This window comes from Pristiophorus japonicus, chromosome 12, assembly GCF_044704955.1.
Source record: "Pristiophorus japonicus isolate sPriJap1 chromosome 12, sPriJap1.hap1, whole genome shotgun sequence".
Lineage (NCBI taxonomy): Eukaryota > Metazoa > Chordata > Chondrichthyes > Pristiophoridae > Pristiophorus > Pristiophorus japonicus.
Window position 1 is genome coordinate 189,552,360 of NC_091988.1, and position 20,361 is coordinate 189,572,720.

At 46.4% G+C, this 20,361-nt stretch overlaps 1 protein-coding gene and 1 pseudogene across 1 annotated transcript in view; both read right to left on the reverse strand.

Moving 5' to 3' along the window:
- The window catches only part of ocstamp (osteoclast stimulatory transmembrane protein), a 49,988-nt gene that overhangs the window by 7,469 nt on the left and 22,158 nt on the right, over positions 1 to 20,361 (reverse strand). The window contains exon 3 of the mRNA XM_070894894.1: positions 119 to 1,214. Within this exon, the coding sequence (XP_070750995.1) occupies positions 119 to 1,214 (1,096 nt within the window). The remainder of the gene's footprint in view (positions 1 to 118; positions 1,215 to 20,361) is intronic.
- Positions 1,238 to 12,377, reverse strand: LOC139277696 (RING-box protein 2 pseudogene; annotated as a pseudogene).

Genomic DNA, 20,361 nt, shown 5'->3' on the forward strand with positions numbered 1-20,361 from the left:
GCTTTTCAATTCTATCCCTCTGGAAATGCACCCGAGTATTATGCTTGCTTTTTTTCATGGCCTTATTAACCTGAATGTCAACCAGAGTCTAATCTGGTCTCCGGGCGAGAAACAGAACCAAAAAATAAATATATAGTAAAGTCACGTTTACTTTGTATGTAAATCCCACGGTGATCGGTACAGGCGGAATATCACCGGTTAAATGCAGGACCTGTAAGGTGAGGCTGAAGACAACAAAATCTATTGTTATGACGATTGCAGACAGGGTTAAGTACGCTGTGCTGATCACCATTTGCTTCACACATCTGGCGATTTCATCGGAGGACATTTTCAACCCTGTGGATCTGATAAGCTTTTTACTGGCGGTCCGGCACAGTATGGGCTCCCCCTTGCTCATCTGTAGCCGCTGGGCCAGTCTGCTCGTTAGGTACATGTTGTCAAACTGCAAATTCGTCAGGTAGCCCTTGAGATACGAAGCTGACCTTATAATCAGGTAAAAGAAAACGAAGCCAGCAAGTGCTCTGTTGGTGTTCAGAGTGATCTCGCTGAGTATGGTCTGAATTGTAAAAAAGTTGCCTTGGATTTCTTTGCCAACAGTTTGTAGATGGGTCTTGATTGCTGACTGATTGATGTCCGAATTAAAATTCCATTTAGCTTTTGACGTAGCAACCTTGCTCTCTGCGATTTTATCTACGACCGTGATTAAATCTACATCCAGCACATCCTTAATCTCCCTCACAATGTTAGTCGAGTTCACAAGGCTTTCGGTCGAGGTCAGGGCGATGCACTCGAGCATTTGGAGAATCATCTTGATATTGTCCATAATATTGGGGATGATGTTGATGGCCACAAGCATGAAGCAGGTAGAAAGTAGCAGATCGCGGCCTTGCTTCGTGCCCAGCGTGGGGATCGCGATGGTGAACACGCAGCGCACGGGATGCACCAGGAAGAGAAGGAGGAACATGGTGCCCGCGAACAGGCAGGTTATCGTACTGCACACAACTACTGCGTACTTCAGGGACGAAGACATCCAGTTGTGGAGTAGGCCACTGGTGATTGCGCATATACTTGAACATGACAGAAAGAGGACCAGCAGCTCTCTCCAGCAGCCTGGAGTAGGCTTGCAGTAAGCAGCCCACAAGAACAGCATGATTTCCTTCATCTTCTCAGCCCATTTGTTCCCGCAAAAAAAGGAGGTCTTCGAATCACAGCATCTGTGGGGGAAAGAAACAAATCTTTAGGCAGCTAAAACGTGAGGGTGTTTATGCTGGAGCATTAAATATAAATCCATAATGATCATAAGTCACGAGACCACCTTCACTGTAGGCAGTACAGTTGGAATTATACACACACTCCTTCTAAACTCTGCTTCCGTCTCATAACACTCGCCTCTGAGTCAGAAGGTTATGGGTTAAGGCGAGGACCCAGGGGCAGCCCACACTGCGATATGTGTACACGCTAGATCCGTGCAGCAGAGCTGGTCTCCAGTCGTCCTGGGTAATCCTTGCCACTGGACCAAGACCTAGCTCTGTCAAGCCCTTTGCAACGGCCACCACACATTAAAAAAATCCACGCATAGGCATCTTCCACCCTTCAAGATGTAGTTCAGAATCTGGAATATTAGGTCCTTCATTGATACACCTGTGAATTCATCCCTTTTTGGCGTGGAAGCAAGTCATCCTCGCTTCGAGGGACTGCCTATGATGATGATGATATGGGTTCAAGTGCCACTCCAGGTACTTCGGCACATAAATCTAGGCCGACACTCCAGCGCAGTGCTGAGGGAGTGTTGCACTGTTGGAGGTGCCATCTTTCAGATGAGACGTTAAACCGAGGCTCCGTCTGCCCTTTCAGGTAGATGTGAAAGATCCCCATGACACTATTTCAAAGAAGAGCAGGGGAGTTATCCCCATGTCCTGGCCAGTATTTATCCCTCAATCAACATAACAAAAACAGATTATCTCATCATTATCACATTGCTGTTTGTGGGAGCTTGCTGTGCGCAAGTTGGCTGCCGCGTTTCCCACATTACAACAGTGACTACACCCCAAAAGTACTTCATTAGCTGTAAAGCGCTTTGAGACATCCGATGGTCGTGAAAGGTGCTATATAAATGCAAGTCTTTCTTTCTTTATAATTTGTGATATTCTACGGGGATCTTGAGAATTTTCCCTCATTAAATTTACATTTTGTAATTCAATAGTTTTCCCACAACCAACACCACCAAGAACAAATAATTTGGTTGTTTATTCGGTTGTTGTTTGTGGGATGGTGCTGTGTAAAATTGGCTGCTGCATTTGCCTAAACAGTGGCTGAACTTCCAAAGTAATCCATTGATTGTAAGGTGCATTGAGACCTCCTCCGAATGTGGAAGGCACTTCAGAAATGCAAGTTCTTTTTTTTAATATCACACCTCCTTGTTGATTTTAAATACTTTCTACTTCACGAGAGAGGCAGCGGCCTATAAAAGGCTCAGCAGTCCGGGGAGCGTCGAGAGAGGCGGGAGTCGAGAGAGGCAGCGGCCTATAAAAGGCTCAGCAGTCCGGGGAGCGTCGAGAGAGGTGGGAGTCGAGAGAGGCGGGACTTGTGCAGCTCCAGCTGAGAGAGAAGGCAAAAAAGAAGTAGAAAGAAATCAAAAGGTGACGTCACAGCCAACGTGGTAAGTGATTGGCTGCTGATTGGTGAGTAGTTTTTCTTTTTCTTTATTAGTCAGTAACTTTTAACATTGTTGTCGGCAATTTAAGTGTATCTAAGGGTTAAGTCATGGCAGGACAGCTCGGTCACGTGATATGCTCCTCCTGTACCATGTGGGAACACAGGGACAACACCAGTGTCCCTGACGACTACATGTGCGGGAAGTGTGTCCAACTCCGGCTACTGATGGTCCGCGTTGCGGAGTTGGAGCTGAAGGTGGATTCACTCTGGAGCATCCACGATGCTGAGAATGACGTGAGTATCACGTGTAGCGAGTTGGTCTTACTGCAGGAGAAGGGTCCACAGCCAGCGAGGGAATGGAAGACCAGCAGGAAGAGTAGTGCAAGGAAGGTAGTGCAGGGGTCCCCTGTGGTCATCCCCCTGCAAAACAGATACACCGCTTTGAGTACTGTTGAGGGGGATGACTCATCAGGGGAGGGCAGCAGCAGCCAAGTTCATGGCACCGTGGCTGGCTCTGTTGCACAGGAGGGCAGGAAAAAGAGTGGAAGAGCGATAGTGATAGGGGATTCAATTGTAAGGGGAATAGATAGGCGTTTCTGCGGCCGCAACCGAGACTCCAGGATGGTATGTTGCCTCCCTGGTGCAAGGGTCAAGGATGTCTCGGAGCGGGTGGAGGACATTCTAAAAAGGGAGGGAGAACAGCCAGTTGTCGTGGTGCACGTTGGTACCAATGACATAGGTAAAAAAAAGGGATGAGTTCCTACGAAATGAATTTAAGGAGCTAGGAGCTAAATTAAAAAGTAGGACCTCAAAAGTAGTAATCTCGGGATTGCTATCAGTGCCACGTGCTAGTCAGAGTAGGAATCGCAGGATAGCTCAGATGAATACGTGGCTTGAGCAATGGTGCAGCAGGGAGGGATTCAAATTCCTGGGGCATTGGAACCGGTTCTGGGGGAGGTGGGACCAGTACAATCCGGACGGTCTGCACCTGGGCAGAATCGGAACCAATGTCCTCGGGGGAGTGTTTGCTAGTGCTGTTGGGGAGGAGTTAAACTAATATGGCAGGGGGATGGGAACCAATGCAGGGAGATAGAGGGAAACAAAAAGGAGGCAAAAACAAAAGACAGAAAGGAGATGAGGAAAAGTGGAGGGCAGAGAAACCCAAGGCAAAGAACAAAAAGGGCCATTGTACAGCAAAATTCTAAAAGGACAGAGGGTGTTAAAAAAACAAGCCTAAAGGCTTTGTGTCTTAATGCAAGGAGTATCCGCAATAAGGTGGATGAATTAACTGTGCAAATAGATGTTAACAAATATGATGTGATTGGGATTACGGAGACGTGGCTCCAGGATGAGCAGGGCTGGGAACTCAACATCCAGGGGTATTCAACATTCAGGAAGGATAGAATAAAAGGAAAAGGAGGTGGGGTAGCATTGCTGGTTAAGGAGGAGATTAAGGCAATAGTTAGGAAGGACATTAGCTTGGATGATGTGGAATCTATATGGGTAGAGCTGCAGAACACCAAAGGGCAAAAAACGTTAGTGGGAGTTGTGTACAGACCTCCAAACAGTAGTAGTGATGTTGGGGAGGGCATCAAACAGGAAATTAGGGGTGCGTGCAATAAAGGTGCAGCAGTTATAATGGGTGACTTTAATATGCACATAGATTGGGCTAACCAAACTGGAAGCAATACGGTGGAGGAGGATTTTCTGGAGTGCATAAGGGATGGTTTTTTAGACCAATATGTCGAGGAACCAACTAGGGGGGAGGCCATCTTAGACTGGGTGTTATGTAATGAGAAAGGATTAATTAGCAATCTCGTTGTGCGAGGCCCCTTGGGGAAGAGTGACCATAATATGGTGGAATTCTGCATTAGGATGGAGAATGAAACAGTTAATTCAGAGACCATGGTCCAGAACTTAAAGAAGGCTAACTTTGAAGGTATGAGGCGTGAATTGGCTGAGATGGATTGGCGAATGATACTTCAGGGGTTGACTGTGGATGGGCAATGGCAGACATTTAGAGACCGCATGGATGAACTACAACAATTGTACATTCCTGTCTGGCATAGAAATAAAAAAGGGAAGGTGGCTCAACCGTGGCTATCAAAGGAAATCAGGGATAGTATTAAAGCCAAGGAAGTGTCATACAAATTGGCCAGAAATAGCAGCGAACCTGGGGACTGGGAGAAATTTAGAACTCAGCAGAGGAGGACAAAGGGTTTGATTAGGGCAGGGAAAATGGAGTATGAGAAGAAGCTTGCAGGGAACATTAAGACGGATTGCAAAAGTTTCTATAGATATGTAAAGAGAAAAAGGTTAGTAAAGACAAACGTAGGTCCCCTGCAGTCAGAATCAGGGGAAGTCATAACGGGGAACAAAGAAATGGCGGACCAATTGAACAAGTACTTTGGTTCGGTATTCACGAAGGAGGACACGAACAACCTTCCGGTTATAAAAGGGGTCGGGGGGTCTAGTAAGGAGGAGGAACTGAGGGAAATCCTTATTAGCCGGGAAATTGTGTTGGGGAAATTGATGGGATTGAAGGCCGATAAATCCCCAGGGCCTGATGGACTGCATCCCAGAGTACTTAAGGAGGTGGCCTTGGAAATAGTGGATGCGTTGACAGTCATTTTCCAACATTCCATTGACTCTGGATCAGTTCCTATGGAGTGGAGGGTAGCCAATGTAACCCCACTTTTTAAAAAAGGAGGGAGAGAGAAAACAGGGAATTATAGACCGGTCAGCCTGACATCGGTAGTGGGTAAAATGATGGAATCAATTATTAAGGATGTCATAGCAGTGCATTTGGAAAGAGGTGACATGATAGGTCCAAGTCAGCATGGATTTGTGAAAGGGAAATCATGCTTGACAAATCTTCTGGAATTTTTTGAGGATGTTTCCAGTAGAGTGGATAAGGGAGAATCAGTTGATGTGGTATATTTGGACTTTCAGAAGGCGTTCGACAAGGTCCCACACAAGAGATTGATGTGCAAAGTTAGAGCACATGGGATTGGGGGTAGTGTACTGACATGGATTGAGAACTGGTTGTCAGACAGGAAGCAAAGAGTAGGAGTAAATGGGTACTTTTCAGAATGGCAGGCAGTGACTAGTGGGGTACCGCAAGGTTCTGTGCTGGGGCCCCAGCTGTTTACACTGTACATTAATGATTTAGATGAGGGGATTAAATGTAGTATCTCCAAATTTGCGGATGACACTAAGTTGGGTGGCAGTGTGAGCTGCGAGGAGGATGCTGTGAGGCTGCAGAGCGACTTGGATAGGTTAGGTGAGTGGGCAAATGCATGGCAGATGAAGTATAATGTGGATAAATGTGAGGTTATCCACTTTGGTGGTAAAAACAGAGAGACAGACTATTATCTGAATGGTGACAGATTAGGAAAAGGGGAGGTGCAAAGAGACCTGGGTGTCATGGTACATCAATCATTGAAGGTTGGCATGCAGGTGCAGCAGGCGGTTAAGAAAGCAAATGGCATGTTGGCCTTCATAGCAAGGGGATTTGAGTACAGGGGCAGGGAGGTGTTGCTACAGTTGTACAGGGCATTGGTGAGGCCACACCTGGAGTATTGTGTACAGTTTTGGTCTCCTAACCTGAGGAAGGACATTCTTGCTATTGAGGGAGTGCAGCGAAGGTTCACCAGACTGATTCCCGGGATGGCGGGACTGACCTATCAAGAAAGACTGGATCAACTGGGCTTGTATTCACTGGAGTTCAGAAGAATGAGAGGGGACCTCATAGAAACATATCAAATTCTGACAGGGTTAGACAGGTTAGATGCAGAAAGAATGTTCCCAATGTTGGGGAAGTCCAGAACCAGGGGTCACAGTCTAAGGATAAGGGGTAAGCAATTTAGGACCGAGATGCGGAGGAACTTCTTCACCCAGAGAGTGGTGAACCTGTGGAATTCTCTACCACAGAAAGTTGTTGAGGCCAATTCACTAAATATATTCAAAAAGGAGTTAGATGAGGTCCTTACTGCTAGGGGGATCAAGGGGTATGGCGAGAAAGCAGGAATGGGGTACTGAAGTTGAATGTTCAGCCATGAACTCATTGAATGGCGGTGCAGGCTAGAAGGGCCGAATGGCCTACTCCTGCACCTATTTTCTATGTTTCTATGTTTCTATGTTTATAATTTATTAATTTATAATAATTTACAAGAAAATTAAATCACCTTTAGGTTTATCCATAATAAGCAGACTACATGCTGAGAGGTTGTTTCTCCTAGCTGGAGAGTCTAGAACTAAAGGGCATAGTCTCATGATAAGGGATCGGCCATTTAGGACTGAGATGAGGAGGAATTTCTTCACTGTGAAGGTTGTGAATCTTTGGAATTCTCTACGCCAGAGGGCTGTGGATGCTCAGTCTATGAGTATATTCAAGTATATTCAAGGCTGAGATAGATAGATTTTTGGACTCTAGGAGAATCAAGGGATATGAGGATCGGGTGGGAAAGTGGAATTGAGGTCAAAAATCAGCCATGATCTTATTGAATGGTGGAGCAGGCTCGAGGAGTCATAGGGCCTACTCCTGCTCCTATTTCTTATGTTCTTATCTTATGTGACTGATCATCTTTCCCCTAAAAACCACTTGGATAATCATCAAGTGGGACTGAGAAAGTTATTTTCTTCAAGATTAATCAGAAAGCTGGCTCTTGCTCCTTATTCCTGATATGTTATCAAATCTTTAGCACTTTACCCTGTGTTTCTATTTAGGTCCCTTCTCTTTCCCTTCCTCTGCCCCCTCCTAATTCCCTTCCATCTCTCTCTTCCATAGGTGCAGTTTCTCCCTCCTGCCTTCTTCATTTTTTTTTCATTCACGGGATGTGGGCGTGGCTGCAAGACCAGCATTTATTGCCCATCCCTAATTGCCCTTGTGAAGGTGGTGGTGAGCCGCCTCCATGAACCGCTGCATTCCGTGAGGGGAAGATTCTCCCACAGTGCTGTTAGGGAGGGAGTTCAAGGATTTTGGACCCAGCAATGATGAAGGAATGGTGATATGTTTCCAAGTCAGGGGTGTGTGACTTACAGGGGAACTTGTGGTGTTCCCATGCGCCTGCTGCCCTTGTCCTTCTAGGTACTAAAGTTCACGGGTTTGGGAGGTGCTGTCGAAGAAGCATTGGCGAGTTGCTGCAGTGCATCTTGCAAATGGTACACATTGCAGCCATGGTGCGCGTTGGTAGAGGGAGTGAATGTTGAAGGTGGTGGATGGGGTGCCAATTAAGCGGGCTGCTTTGTCCAGAATGGTGTCGAGCTTCATGGAGACACTTGTCTCCCATCCCCTGTCCGCAGAGGCACATTGATTGTTGATGGGCTCCTCACTGCCAGCATTGGCTCCAGCTCCCACCCGATGCTGCTGCCTTGTTTTAGGAGAGGAGTATTTCGCTGCAGACAGGATCTGGCCAAACCTATTGCCATACCGGAACTTCCCAACCGGAATTTGCAGTAGATACCTCTTCGGGGGTGAAGCAACAGCGTCAGGAAGGAGCTGGGGCCAACAATGGCCAATAAAAAGGAAAAGAGTGGCTAAAGTAAATGTTGGTCCCGGGGAATTAGTAATGGGGAAAATGGAGATGGCAGAAACTCTGAACAAATATTTTGTATCAGTCTTTACGGTAGAGGACACTAATAATATTCCAACAGTGGATAATCAAGGGGCTATAGGGGAGGAGGAACTTAACACAATCACAATCATTAAGGAGGTGGTACTCAGTAAGATAATGGGACTAAAGGCGGATAAATCCCCTGGACCCGATGGCTTGCATCCTAGGGTCTTAAGAGAAGTAGATGCATTGGTTGTAATTTACCAAAATTCCCTGGATTCTGGGGCGATCCCAGCAGATTGGAAAACTGCAAATGTAACTGCAAATGTAACGCCCCTATTTAAAAAAGGAGGCAGACAAAAAGCAGGAAACTATGGACCAGTTAGCCTAATATCTGTGGTTGGGAAGATATTGGAGTCCATTATTAAAGAAGCAGTAGCAGGACATTTGGAAAAGCAAAAGTCGGCCAGGCAGGGTCAGCATGGATTTATGAAGGGGAAGTCATGTTTGACAAATTTGCTAGAATTCTTTGAAGATGTAACAAACAGGGTGGATAAAGTAGAACCAGTGGATGTGGTGTATTTGGACTTCCAGAAGGCATTTGACAAGGTGCCACATAAAAGGTTACTGCACAAGATAAAAGTTCACGGGGTTGGGGGTAATATATTAGCATGGATAGAGGATTGGCTAACTAACAGAAAACAGAGAGTTGGAATAAATGGGTCATTCTCTGGTTGGTAACTAGTAACTAGTGGGGTGCCGCAGGAATCAGTGCTGGGACCCCAACTATTTACAATCTATATTAACGACTTGGAAAAAGGGACTGAGTGTAACGTAGCCAAGTTTGCTGACGATAAAAGCTGTGAGGAAAAGCAATGTGTGAGGAAGACACAAACAATCTGCAAAAGGACATAGACAGGCTAAGTGAGTGAGCAAAAATTTGGCAGATGGAGTATAATGTTGGAAAGTGTGAGGTCATACACTTTGGCAGGAAAAAATCAAGAGCAAGGTATTATTTAAATGGAGAAAGATTGCAAAGTGCTGCAGTACAGTGGGACCTGGGGGTACCTGTGCATGAAACACAAAAGGAAAGTATGCAGGTACAGCAAGTGATCAGGAAGGCCAATGGAATCTTGGCCTTTATTACAAAGGGGATGGAGTATAAAAGCAGGGAAGTCTTGCTATAGCTATACAGGGTATTGGTGAGGCCACACCTGGAATACTGCGTGCAGTTTTGGTTTCCATATTTACGAAAGAATATACTTGCTTTGGAGGCAGTTCAGAAAAGGTTCACTAGGTTGATTGGGGGATGAGGGGGTTGACTTATGAGGAAAGGTTGAGTAGGTTGGGCCTCTACTCATTGGAATTCAGAAGAATGAGAGGTGATCTTATCAAAACATATAAGATTATGAGGGGGCTTGACAAGGTGGATGCAGAGAGGATGTTTCCACTGATGGGGGAGACTAGAATTAGAGGGCATGATCTTAGAATAAGGGGCCGCCCATTTAAAACCGATTTGAGGAGAAATTTCTTCTCTCAGAGGGTTGTAAATCTGTGGAATTCACTGCCTCAGAGAGCTGAGGAAGCTGGAACATTGAATAAATTTAAGACAGCAATAAACAGTTTCTTAAACGATAAGGGGATAGGGGGTTATGGGGAGTGGGCAGGGAAGTGAAGCTGAGTCCATGATCGGATCAGCCATGATCTTATTAAATGGCAGAACAGGCTCGAGGGGCCGTATGGCCTACTCCTGTTCCTATTTCTTATGTTCTTATGTTCTAACAATGAGGAGTGCATCAGAGAGTGGAGCTTAGGCAGTCCCCTGGGATATGGACCTGACCACAGGTTATGAGGTCAGGTGTGGCAACTCAATTAATATCATGGGATGTCCAATGATCACACAGTTTCCAATTTTCCAGTAGACAAGGTATATTGGTACTCCACATTGGTGCAAAGCAAGGTCAAAATATGGGCAAGCTGGTAGCGAGACCTTGCTCATTGTTCTTACACACCTTTGACTGTGTCTAATGGAAGATATAGAATTATTCTCCTCCCCCTACCCGGTGTCTGGGCACTGGTCAGGCAGAGTATATCCAAAGTGCATCCTGCCTGATGTGCCTTGCATTTGCAGGTTTTGATCATTAATCTAGGCACAACACAGCCCAGTTCCAGGCCTGCCCCTTGGCAAGGCCTTACGTTTGGAAACGGGTCTGGAGATGGAACTGCCAGCGTCGGCCTGAGATTTGGTAAAAGAGTCAGAAGACCTCAGCTATGATTCCCTCCCCTGTAGTCCATGAAAGAAAAAAGGACATTTGTGAACTTTTCACATTCAGGACTTTTTTGTTCATTCACGGGACGTGGGCGCCACTGGCAAGGCCAACATTGATTGCCCATCCCTAATTGCCCTTGAGAAAGTGGTGGTGACCTGCCTTATTCAACTGAGTGGCTTGGCTAGGCCATTTCAGAGGGCAGTGAAGAGTCAACCACAGTGCTGTGGGTCTGGAGTCACATATAGGCCAGACCGGGTAAGGACGGCAGATTTCCTTCCCTAATGCACACTAGTGAACCAGATGTTTTTTTAATGAGAATCTGGTTGTTTCATGCTCACCATTACTGACACTAGCTATTTATTCCAGATTTATTAAATTAACTGAATTTAAATTATCCCAGTTGCAGTGGTGGGAATGAATGCAAGCAATCCATATCTCCTCGGGAGAACTCCCTGAACAACTTTAACTGGGTTGTAATGTATTTGCTTCATGGGTTCTTTGCTTAAGAATTCATAGCAACACATTGCTATTCAGAACTAGTTACTTTATTCGCAAAGATTTAACAATCACACTACACATTACCAGTTCATCCACCAGGCTCACAACCACCTGCCTCATCGTGGATCCCCCAAACCCAACTGGCTGGGGTTTTATTGAGTCTTGTGAACATCAAGAGACTGGCTAAGCCACTCACAATGCAACAGCTCTACAGATATATATTTTTTTTTAGTGGGGGGGGGGGTGAAAATTGTACAATATGCACAGTAACTCACACAATCAAAACTACACCCGGTTAAAGAAACAAGGAGGTAGGAAAACATTTATTTCTCTCCAGCTTTTTAATAAATATATATGAGGCAATAAGACATCCAATGGTGTGTGATTCATTAAATTTAACACAGGCTGATCATCTTTGTATAAAAAGACTGAGGTGAAGGAGAGGCCAGTGTTACGGTCCTGGTTCACAAGAACCGCAAGACTCCACCGGATCAAACACATCAACAACCAGGAAGACGTCTTGGTAGTGAAAGGATGCACCACCATTTTAATTTGCCTATTCTCTGCACCACCCAGTCCTGCTGATAAAGTGGGCAGCGGCTGTGGAAGGAGTGGTTGCATTCAATGTGTAGAGGCCCAACCTGCTCAACCTGTCTTCATAAGTCGGCCCCCTCATCTCCGGAATCAATCTCGTGAACCTTCTCTGAACAGCCTCCAATGCAAGTATATCCTTCCTGAACATCGTGGGCCGCCCCGACCTGTGTGAGAACACCACCGCAGGTCGGGGCTATAAATAGAGCTGGAGCGCCGGGCCCTGGAACATCGTGGGCGGAGGTGCGGTGAATGAGGGTACGGGGCCCAGAAGAGCCGAGGGCCCAGGGGCAGCACGGGCCGGCCCACACTGCGATATGTGTGCACACTAGGTCCGTGCAGCACAGCAGGTCTCCAGTCGTCCTGGTTAACCTTTGCCACTGGTTAAAGACCTAGCTCTGTCAAGCCCGTGTGGTGGCTTATGTGCAACGGCCACCACACATTAAAAAAAATTCATGCACAGGCATTCTTCCTCCTCCTCAGGACTGGAACATCAGGTCCTTCATTGAAACATCTGTGAACTCTCGTGGAAACAAGACATCCTCGTTCGAGGGACCGCCTATGATGATGATGGGTTGCATTCTCCCCAAACCACAACACGGTCGTCTTGTTTATTTTTAGCTTGACACCGAAGGCAGGCATCCATCACCTGCACCCTGCAGATGGCGCAGGTGTCGCACTCCACGTCCCAGCTCCACATGGCTACGGCGTTCCACTTCTTCAGGATGAACATCTTGTCTCCGGATCTAGCGGCGTGTCCCACCACATTGTGAAGCAAAGCCGATTTCTCCACCTCCTTGTCTGCCATCAGCGACACCTGTGAGCATAGGGGTGGAGACCCATTGACAAGGGTATGGTGGCATATTGGCTACATATTGGTGAGACCACCATCACCACAAGTACTGCAGTGATTCAAGGTGAAGAGCCATCATCATCTTCTCATGCCAAATAGGGCTGGGCAACAAATAGGATCTTGCTGGTGTTGCCCAGGTCCTGAGAATAGATGAAAAATACTTTTTGATCAAAATTGATTCAAATAGCACGTGAATGAATTAATGTTGAATACCACTTCCTCTTTAAAAGAATGTCCCAATTAAACCACATCCCCATTAAGTCGTACCAACAGTATCAGTTGCAAACTGGCACCACACCAAAGACGATGAACTTCCAGAATCTGTAACTTTCTAGACGACAGATTGTTTTTGTTGATTCATAAGGTAGCCCAGACATTATTATTTTCTCTTACATTGTGAGGGTATGTTTTTGTGCTTTTTGACGTCAGTAAAACGAGCAGGGGGAAATGAAAAACCTTCCACTTTTGTTCTTAAACCTCAGCAACTCAAATTTAACACGAATAGATGAAAAGCAGAACCTCATCTACTCTGTCCCGGCAATAGGCTTTAATCACAAGGCCATTTGTGTCCAGGCAATATAGAAAGAAAAAAAAGCATCTTTCACAACCTCAGGACATCCCAAGGCCAATGAAGCACATTTGAAGTGTAGGGATATGCAGCAGCCAATTTGTACATAGCAAGGTCCCATAAACAACAGTGGGATAAATGACCTGATAATCTGCTTCAGTCATGGAGACTGAGGGATAAAATTTGGTCGGGACACTAGGAGAACGCCCATGCTCTTCAAACAGTAACATGCAATCTATTATGTCGACCTATGAGGGCAGGACGGAGCTTGATTTTACACTTCACTTGAAAGGCAGCACCTCCGACAGTCCCTTTGTACTGCACTGAAATGATTCAAGTCTGGAGTGGAGCTTGAGCCTTCTGACTCAGAGGCAAGAGTGTGACCACTGAGCGAAGGCTGACGCCTAATATATCTTAATCACAAGGCATTCTGCACCAATAATATATCTTAAATCCAACACACTCTGATCCAGCAATATGCCATGATCTCAATCTCAAACAAGTGTTCCCTACTGCTCTAAACTTGTTTAGATATTGGAGCGTGAAATGGTATTCAGCGGTCGCGCAAAATAGATGATAGCGAATCAGCAGCCCGTTTTACGCCACACCCAAATTACATTTCCACAGTGACTACTATCTAAGACCAATTTCACCCATATTATGTTTTGCTAAGGACTGGTGCAAATTGCTATTAATAAGCATCTGCATATGAATTAATTTTTCAGATTAGACAAGAAGGGGAAGTTATAGAACAATTAATGCAGTGGGCAGAATTAGTAGTCATGAAGTGGTTTTGTTTATTTGTTCTTGGAATGTGAACAAAATTGGCAAGACAGCATTTATCACCTTGTAGGTATGTGGAGTCAACCATATAGTGTGAGAGAGTAGGCCAGATCAGACAGAGATGGCATGTTCCATTCACTAAAGGACACTAGTGAATTATTTGATTGTTACAGCAATTTTCTTAGCTTTATGCTGGTGTTACAAATTCTCAGAGTTATTGAATTCAATTTCTCAACTTGATGTGATAGGATTTGAAGTCACAACCTCGAGATTGCTAGTTCAGTACCACTAGGTTACTGCATCCATATCAGATTGGCTACTGACAAAGGGTTCTGATTGGCATGCTCTTCACGCTAAAGAAGAGTGTTGTTCTTGGCTGCCTTATGGCCTTGATGGTGGTTAAGATACCTTTGCTGGGACACCTTCCTTTTTCTTCTCCACGTGGAGGCCTTATTGTAAGGTGACGATGCGCAGCATGTAGCACAATAGCATCAACATTCTCTCTAAGCTGCGTGCATGCGGGGCCGCGCAAGCCGCTCACAAGCTTTTCCATTGGAAATACCACGCATGCGCAGACATTTAAAGGGACCGCACATTGAAATAAACAATCCTGCACAACAAAGCATAGCTTAAAAGGGAACATTGACTACCATGATCCCCGATACTCTAGCAATGGTTTACTATCTTATCCAGGAGACATAACCTCCAACAATGCAACGCTCCCTCAGTGCCGCACTGAAGTGTCAGTCTAGACGCGAATGGGACTTGAAACCACAATTTTCTGACTCAGAGGCAGGACTGCTGACCACTGAGCCAAGTGGACACTTGACGCATTAGTAAGAATCTCGTGCTCCAGTTTTCTGTATATTATTCATTCGAACAGAAGCTTCACAGAAGTACGAAGCGTTTCACATGGTTATTATTTTTAAGTGACTGTACTTTGGTAGATTGGGGAAATAACAAGCACCATGCAACACAGAATGCGATGGCTGGAACCGAGCGAAACCATAATGGAGCAAAAACTATAGAATTAAAGAGAAAGATAACTTTTTGATTCAAGGTACTAACTTTATACCGGGGAAATATTATCATAGGATTACATAGGATCCAGTCACTGGAGGACCTCTTCCAGGTTTTGTTGGTGCTCGACGGTGTCCCGACCCGTGACCAATATGTCGTCCTGAAAAACCACCGTGCGTGGTACCAATTTGAGTAGGCTCTCCATGTTTCTCTGAAAGTTCGCTGCAGCCAACCGAATTCCAAACACGTATCTTCCCGTTTCATTCATCGACTGGATCGCGTAGGGCTGCGGCTGAAGAGGTCGAAATGCATCTTCATGGCAACAGAATTGGAGTTTTTGGGGAGAAAGATCGCGGCGGACGGCATTCGGCCCACAGACATCAAGACAAAGGCTATCAGGATCGCGCCCAGGCCACAGAATGTCATGGAGCTGCGATCGTTCCTGGGACTCCTCAACTATTTTGGTAACTTCCTACCGGGGTTAAGCACCCTCTTAGAGCCCCTTGTGTGTGTTGATGCAGGTGAGGTCCTTCGAAGACTCTTCCAGCTCCTACGTCATATAGGCCGAAGTCAGGTCGAGCTTGGTGAATGTCTTGCCTCCTGCCAGCGTCGCAAATAGGTCTTCTGCCTTAGGTAGCGGGTATTGGTCCTGTAGCGAGAAACTATTAATAGTTACTTTATAATCGCCGCAAGTCCTGACCGTGCCATCACTTTTGAGTACTGGAACAATCGGGCTGGCCTACTCGCTGAATTCCACTGGGGAGATGATGCCCTTGCGTTGCAGCTTGTCCAGCTCAATTTCCACTCTCTCCCTCATCATGTGAGCTACTGCTCGCACCTTGTGGTGAATGGGTCGTGCCTCTGGGACCAAGTGGATCCGCACCTTCACCCTGGAAAAGTTTCCATTGCCTGGTTCAAAAAGGGAAGGAAATTTGTTAAGAACCTGGGTACATGAGGCCGCATCGACATGTGATAGTGCTTGGATGTCATCCCAGTTCCAGCGGATTCTGCCCAGCCAGCTCCTTCCAAGCAGTGTGGGGCCATCGCCCGGGACAATCCAGAGTGGCAGTTCATGCAGCGTGCCCTCGTCGGTGACCTTGACCATGGCGCTGCCCAGGACAGCGATAAGCTCTTTGATGTACGTTCTCAGTTTGGATGGAGCTCAGGGCTGGTCTGAATGCTTTGTTGCACCACAGTCTCTCAAACATCTTTTTACTCATGTTGGATTGGCTAGCGCCAGTGTCCAGTTCCATGGCTACGGGTAAGCCATTCAATTTTACATTTAGCATTATAGGTGGACATTTCGTCGAAAATGTGTGCATCCCGTGTACTTCAGCATCTGCCTCCTCTCTCTGAGGCTCGAAATTGCTTTGATCCACCATGGACTGATCTTCCTCTGCCACATGGTGGTTAGCAGGTTTTGTAGAGCTTGCAGCTCATCTGCAAGCTCGTTGGAGGTGCCCCATTGTTCCACAGCTCTTGCAAACATACCCTTTGAAGCGGCATGAATAGGCTGAATGGAAGCCTCCATAACGCCAACAAGTGTGAATTGCCTTGCATTCATCCTTTGTTGGGGACTCTGACTCATCTGGGTCACCTGAGGCCTGCTGGCAGTTGCAGACTCGTGGGTTCTGCCCTGTGCATTTCTGCTCGCAAACACAGTTCCAGTTAATTTATGAACATTGCTAGCACTTGTGTGCTGAGAGATTTGTTTGGTGTTATCACTGGTGGACATGAACGCTTGTGCAATCGCAATGGCCTTACTGAGGGTCGGTGTCTCTACAGTCAAAAGTTTTCGTAGGATGGTCTCGTGGCCAATGCCCAGTACAAAAAAGTCTCTGAGCATTTGCTCCAGGCAGCCATCAACCTCACATTGTCCTGCAAGTCACCTTAGCTCGGCGATGTAGCTCGCCACTTCCTGACCTTCAGATCGCTGGCACTTGTAGAACCGATACCTCGCCATCAGCACGCTCTCCCTCGGGTTAAGGTGCTCCTGAACCAGTGTACACAGCTCCTCATACGACTTATCTGTGGGTTTCACCAGAGCCAGAAGATTCTTCATGAGGCTGTAGGTCGGTGCCCTGCAGACCGTGAGGAGGACCACTCTCCTTTTTGCAGCGCTTCCTTCTCCATCCAGCTCGTTGGCTACAAAGTACTGGTCTAGCCGTTCGACATAGGCTTCCCAGTCCTCACCCTCCGAGACCTTCTCCAGGATGTCCAAAGTTTTCTGCATCTATGCGTTGGATTCGTATACTTGTTGCCAGTTATTGTGTTCCTAACACAGATGAGACTGCACACAGGGAGGTTCAAGTAACAGTGACCTTAGTCTTTATTAAGACACTCCAGAGTGAGGAATAGGCCTGAGGACCCGGCTTATATACAGTGCTCCCAAGGGATGCTGGTGGCAGAACATGGGAGTGCATGCTTTACAGATACACAATATTTCCCACAAGTGCAAACATTCTCTCTGTATCCACTCTATCAAAGCCTTTCATAATTTTAAAGACCTCTATTGGGTCACCCCTCAGCTTTCTTTTTAGAAGCAAAAAGAGACCAAGCCTGTTCATCTTTTCCTGATATGTATACCCTCGCGTTTCTGGTATCATCCTTGTAAATCTTTTTTGCACTCTCTCCAGTGCCTCTATATCCTTTTTATAATACACCGACCAGAACTGTACACAGTACTCGAAGTGTGGTCTAACTAAGGTTCGATACAAGTTTAGCAAACTTCCCTACTTTTCAATTCTATCCCTCTTGAAATAAACACTAGTGCTTGGTTTGCTTTTTTACAGCCTTGCTAACCTGTGTTGCAACTTTTAGTGATTTCTGTATTTGTACTCCGAGATCCCTTTGCTCCACTATCCCACTCAGACTAGCACCCTCCAAGTATTGTTTGGATAGTTTTCAAAAATGACCTGATGCAAAGCACGCAGTTATATATCCCACTGCAACAGGAGCAGCTCCAGAGAATATGACTGAGGCTGAAATTTCAGACCGCTGATCTGGAGCTATCATTTGGGTATGCAAAGTATCCAGCCAATAGCATAATTTCCCCAAGATTTCACTTCAGGACCCCTTTAGAAATAAATATTTTTTAAAATTCCTTTGACAGGCAACAGCAATGGCACTGGCGAAGTGGCAGTGGTGGGAGGACGAATCATCATCAGGCATCCCTCGAAATCGAGGAAGACTTGCTTCCACTCTAAAAGTGAGTTCTCAGGTGACTGTACAGTCCAATACGAGAATTACAGTCTCTGTCACAGGTGGGACAGACAGTGGTTGAAGGAACGGGTGGGTGGGGAGTCTGGTTTGCCGCACGCTCCTTCCGCTGCCTGCGCTTGCTTTCTGCATGCTCTCGGCGACAAGACTCGAGGTGCTCAGCGCCCTCCCGGATGCTCTTCCTCCATTTAGGGCGGTCTTTGGCCAGGGACTCCCAGGTGTCGGTGGGCATGCTGCACTTTATCAAGGAGGCTTTGAGGGTGCCCTTGAAACATTTCCTCTGCCCACCTGGGGCTCGTTTGCCATGTAGGAGTTCCGAGTAGAGCGCTTGCTTTGGGAGTCTCGTGTCGGGCATGCGGACAGTGTGGCACGCCCAACGGAGCTGGTCGAGTGTGGTCAGTGCTTCGATGCTGGGGATGTTGGCCTGGTCGAGAACATTGATGTTGGACGAATGCAGTCACCCTGAAAGGGGATAGCTGGGTCAGCCTCCACAGCCTCCATTGCCACTCCCCCGGGGCATTGTGCAGCATTCAGCACACGACCATGATCCCCAACACCCTAGCATTGGTTTTATGCAGGAGACAGTACCTCCAACAATGTATCTTCTGTACATTTCTGTCACTTTTAATTAAGATACAGCCATTCACCCATGGATGCTCAGTATCAGCTGTATGTTGATTCAGGTCCTTGATAGACTTGAGTATCAGTCTAACCCAGTATCCCATCAGCATTCACTGTTCATTTATTTACATTTTCTCCCTCTGGATGCCTTAGAAATCCTGTCTCCTGGTGTAACATTACAGACAGCAGCACCTGTTACTGGCATAATATTTGACCATGGACAGTATCTAGTCATTATCACATTGCTGTTTGTGGGAGCTTGCTGTGTGCAATTTGGCTGCTGCGTTTCCTACATTACAACAGTGACTACACTCCAAAAAGTACTTAATTGCCTGTCAAGTGCTTTGAGACGTCCGGTGGTCGTGAAAGACGCTATATAAATGCAAGTCTTTCTTTTCTTTTTCCCCTTTTTCATGCAGGGCTAACACCTAGTCTATCCTCTCATACATGCAGACAGCAATAGATTGCAATCAGAACTCAGTCCGATTGTTATCTTGTCGCTAGCCCAGATACATGGGGCCATTTGTAGTCCTGCAACAGACCAGGAATTGAACCTGAGGGTTTATGATTAGCAGAGCGTAGTACGAGAGCAGACGGAACCGTTATCCACCAGGCCACATTTTAATTTTTTTTTTCCTCTAAAACTGCCAAAGGGGTCATGAGATTTTGTTAGATTAAGGATAATTCTTTGTGTAGCTGTTCCATTCTGCTAGTGACCCTTCTTTCCTCTCATTTTCTTTCTTGATTCTTTCACCTACATCTTCTGCTGAAAATGCTGGTGATAGAAAGAAGAACTTACATTTTTATATAGCACCTTTCCCAACTTTAGGAAGCTGTTGCAATGTGGGAAATGCAGCAGCCAATTTGCACACAGCAAACCTCCACAGACAACAATGTGACAATGACCAGATAATCTATTTTTGTTATGTTGATTGAAGGATAACTATTGGCCCAGGACAACTCCCCTGCTCTTCTTTGAAATAGTGCCATGGGATCTTTAACGTCTACCCGAGAGAGAGCAGACAGGACCTCAGTTTAACACCTCATCCGAAAGACGGCACACCTCCAACAGTGCAGCACTCCCTCAGTACTGCACTGTGTTAGTGTCAGCCTAGATTTATGTGCTCAAGTCCCTGGAGTGGGACTTGAACCCACAACCGTCTGACTCAGAGGCGAGAGTGCTACCGACTGAGCCACGGCTGACACTGATCGTGACGGAGGATGGGGAGATATGGTGCACTCCAGTTCCTCACTCAAGTAGTCATGTTTCATATGTGAGCCTAGACAGAATGCCGTCCAGTTATTCCACCATGGGGAGCATTGGAGCTCAACCTGTTCCTTCCTGAGTCGAATTTGCAGGCACTGCTAGTGCCTGGTCTCCAGTCGTCTTGGACCTCCTTGCCACTGGACCAAGACCTTGCTCAGCTCAGCCCGTGTGGTAGCTGGTGTGCAACGGCCACCCCACGTTAAAAGAACTCACGCACAGGCATCTTCCATCCTTCAAAATGAAGTTCGGGACATGGAATGTCAGGACCCTCATAGACAACTTTGCAACAGCCACCGAATAGTGATCAGGAGCAGGAGGCCTGCTAATTTGCCCCATACTCGGAAACAGGCCAATTACAGTTCCGCCTACTGTTCTGTCTGAGATGACCTACCTTAGCACGAACCAGGTGTTGGATGTGGTGATATTCTGGTCTCTACGACTGTATAACACCCAGTGAAATG